Source organism: Carlito syrichta, unplaced genomic scaffold (genome assembly GCF_000164805.1).
Source record: "Carlito syrichta isolate Samal-C Ts95f unplaced genomic scaffold, Tarsius_syrichta-2.0.1 Scaffold314050, whole genome shotgun sequence".
NCBI lineage: Eukaryota > Metazoa > Chordata > Mammalia > Primates > Tarsiidae > Carlito > Carlito syrichta.
In genome coordinates, this window is record NW_007258146.1 from 297690 (window position 1) to 299750 (window position 2061).

General features: G+C 53.1%; 1 protein-coding gene across 5 annotated transcripts in view; it reads left to right on the top strand.

Annotated features, from left to right (window-relative positions):
• ARF3 (ADP ribosylation factor 3) overlaps window positions 1-1784 on the top strand; it is an 18924-nt gene extending 17140 nt beyond the window's left edge. For all 5 annotated transcript variants that reach the window (XM_008070886.1, XM_021718992.1, XM_021718993.1 and 2 more), the window contains 2 exons: window positions 382-506; window positions 1366-1784. In XM_008070886.1, coding sequence (XP_008069077.1) covers window positions 382-506; window positions 1366-1527 — 287 coding nt within the window. In that variant the 3' untranslated portion in view covers window positions 1528-1784. The remainder of the gene's footprint in view (window positions 1-381; window positions 507-1365) is intronic.
• Window positions 1785-2061: the final 277 nt, after the last annotated feature.

Below are 2061 nucleotides of genomic sequence, written 5' to 3' on the forward strand. Positions count from 1 at the left end.
CAAGCCGGAATTACAGGCATGCGCTACCATGCCCGGCTGATTTTTTGATTTATTGTAGAGATGAGGTCTCGCTGCCCAGGCGGGTCTCGAACCCGCGGGCTCAGGCAATCCACTCACCTCAGCCTCCCAAAGGCGCGGGATTACAGGCTGAGCCACCGAGCCCGGCAGATGAACTTTCTAAGGACTGGCATGGCTTGGTTGGGTATGAGCAGAGAGTGGCTATCTTCCTTGTTTATGAGCAGCCAACGCTTACCCCGCTGTAGCTCCTGACTGGGAGAAAAGGAGGAAAGGGAGCAAATATTTGGAAGGTGTGAGAGGGTGTCTTCTGAGGGTGGAGGAGGGGATTGTCATCTCTGTGCAGCCCACGCTCTGCCTCCCCAGGGTTGATATTTGTGGTGGACAGCAATGATCGGGAGCGAGTAAATGAGGCCCGGGAAGAGCTGATGAGGATGCTGGCAGAGGACGAGCTCCGGGATGCTGTGCTCCTTGTCTTTGCAAACAAACAGGTGAGACTTCTTCCCACCCCTGAATCTGGGAAAGGGCAACCTGGCTGTGGAAATCATGGAGTCTTGGGCTCACTGTATAGGAAGCCTTGTCTTATGCTTTCACTTTTGGAAATGTGGGAAATGCGAGCAGTTGGTTTCTTTATGCCCCTCTTCTTATCTCCCACCCCAGCTTTACATAGCAACTTTTCAGTCCTCAGCGATTGGTGTGGTAGATACGGCACCTCAGATCTTTCTTTTATCGTCACTATTATCTACTTTAGTAGAACTGCCCTCACTCCTGCTGTCAGACATACCTGATTCTTTTTTTTTGAGTTTGAGTCTCACTCTGTCGCCCAGACTGGAGTGCAGTGGCCGCTCCCGACCACCGCAGCCTCGACCTGCTGGGCTCCGGCGATCCTTCTGCCTCAGCCTTCCAAGTAGCCGGAATTACAGGCATGCGCTACCACGCCCGGCTGATTTTTTGATTTATTGTAGAGATGGGGTTTCGCCGCCCAGGCGGGTCTCGAACCCGTGGGCTCAGGCAATCTACTCACCTCAGCCTCCCAAAGGCACGGGATTACAGGCTGAGCCACCGAGCCCGGCTCAGACCTGATTCTTATGGTCAGTCTGAATCACCTCTCTACTTCCCTACCAACTCCATATTTGGTTTCCAACTGCTCAGTGGAATGACCTCTAGTGGCCTTGGATTTGGGGTTCTAGGGTGACTAAATCCAAAGTAGCTCCTTAGGATCTTGGTCTGGGCGTCCTAAAAGAAAGGAAGAGGAGAAGGTACTGGTACATGTTTCTTTGGTAGATGGGTGTTCTAGAAGCCTTTGAAAAATCCTGAGGCTTCTTTTTGTGTGTCTCCCTCGCACTCCAGGATCTGCCTAATGCTATGAATGCTGCTGAGATCACAGACAAGCTGGGCCTGCATTCCCTTCGTCACCGCAACTGGTACATTCAGGCCACCTGTGCCACCAGTGGGGACGGGCTGTATGAAGGCCTGGACTGGCTGGCCAATCAGCTCAAAAACAAGAAGTGAGAGCCAGGCAGCCCTATCCGAGCGCCCCGCCCACCCCTGTCGTACCTACTGTTTCCCTACCCCAGCCCTTCCCCTTTCTCCCTATTGCAAGTATGGCCAGGGCCTGGGTATCATGTCCGCATGCCCTACAAGAGCCTTGCCTCTCCCCTGCCTTCCCTCTCCCCTGTCCACTGATATGACCAGTCCCCAATTGCTGTCCTGATGATGAGTCATTCCAATTTACTGGATTTAAAACAAAAACAAGGTTGTTATGGTTTCATGGGGTGACCCCTTTCTCTCTCACCCTCTGGGTTTCGGGAAGGGGGTAGGGTATTCTCTCCGTTTGCTTTGTTTGGCACTGGTTGCTGTGCTCTTGGCATCTGAACCCTTTCCCTGTCCCCACAAGCCCCTCTCCTACTCCCTGTCCACCTTTTCTTCGCCACCCTTTCCCCATTCTCCATGGAAATTGCACGGGCCTCTCTGTGTGTGCGTGCATGTGTGCGCCTGTATATACATGTATAGAGAGATATATATGTGGGGGCCAGGGGGAAGGGG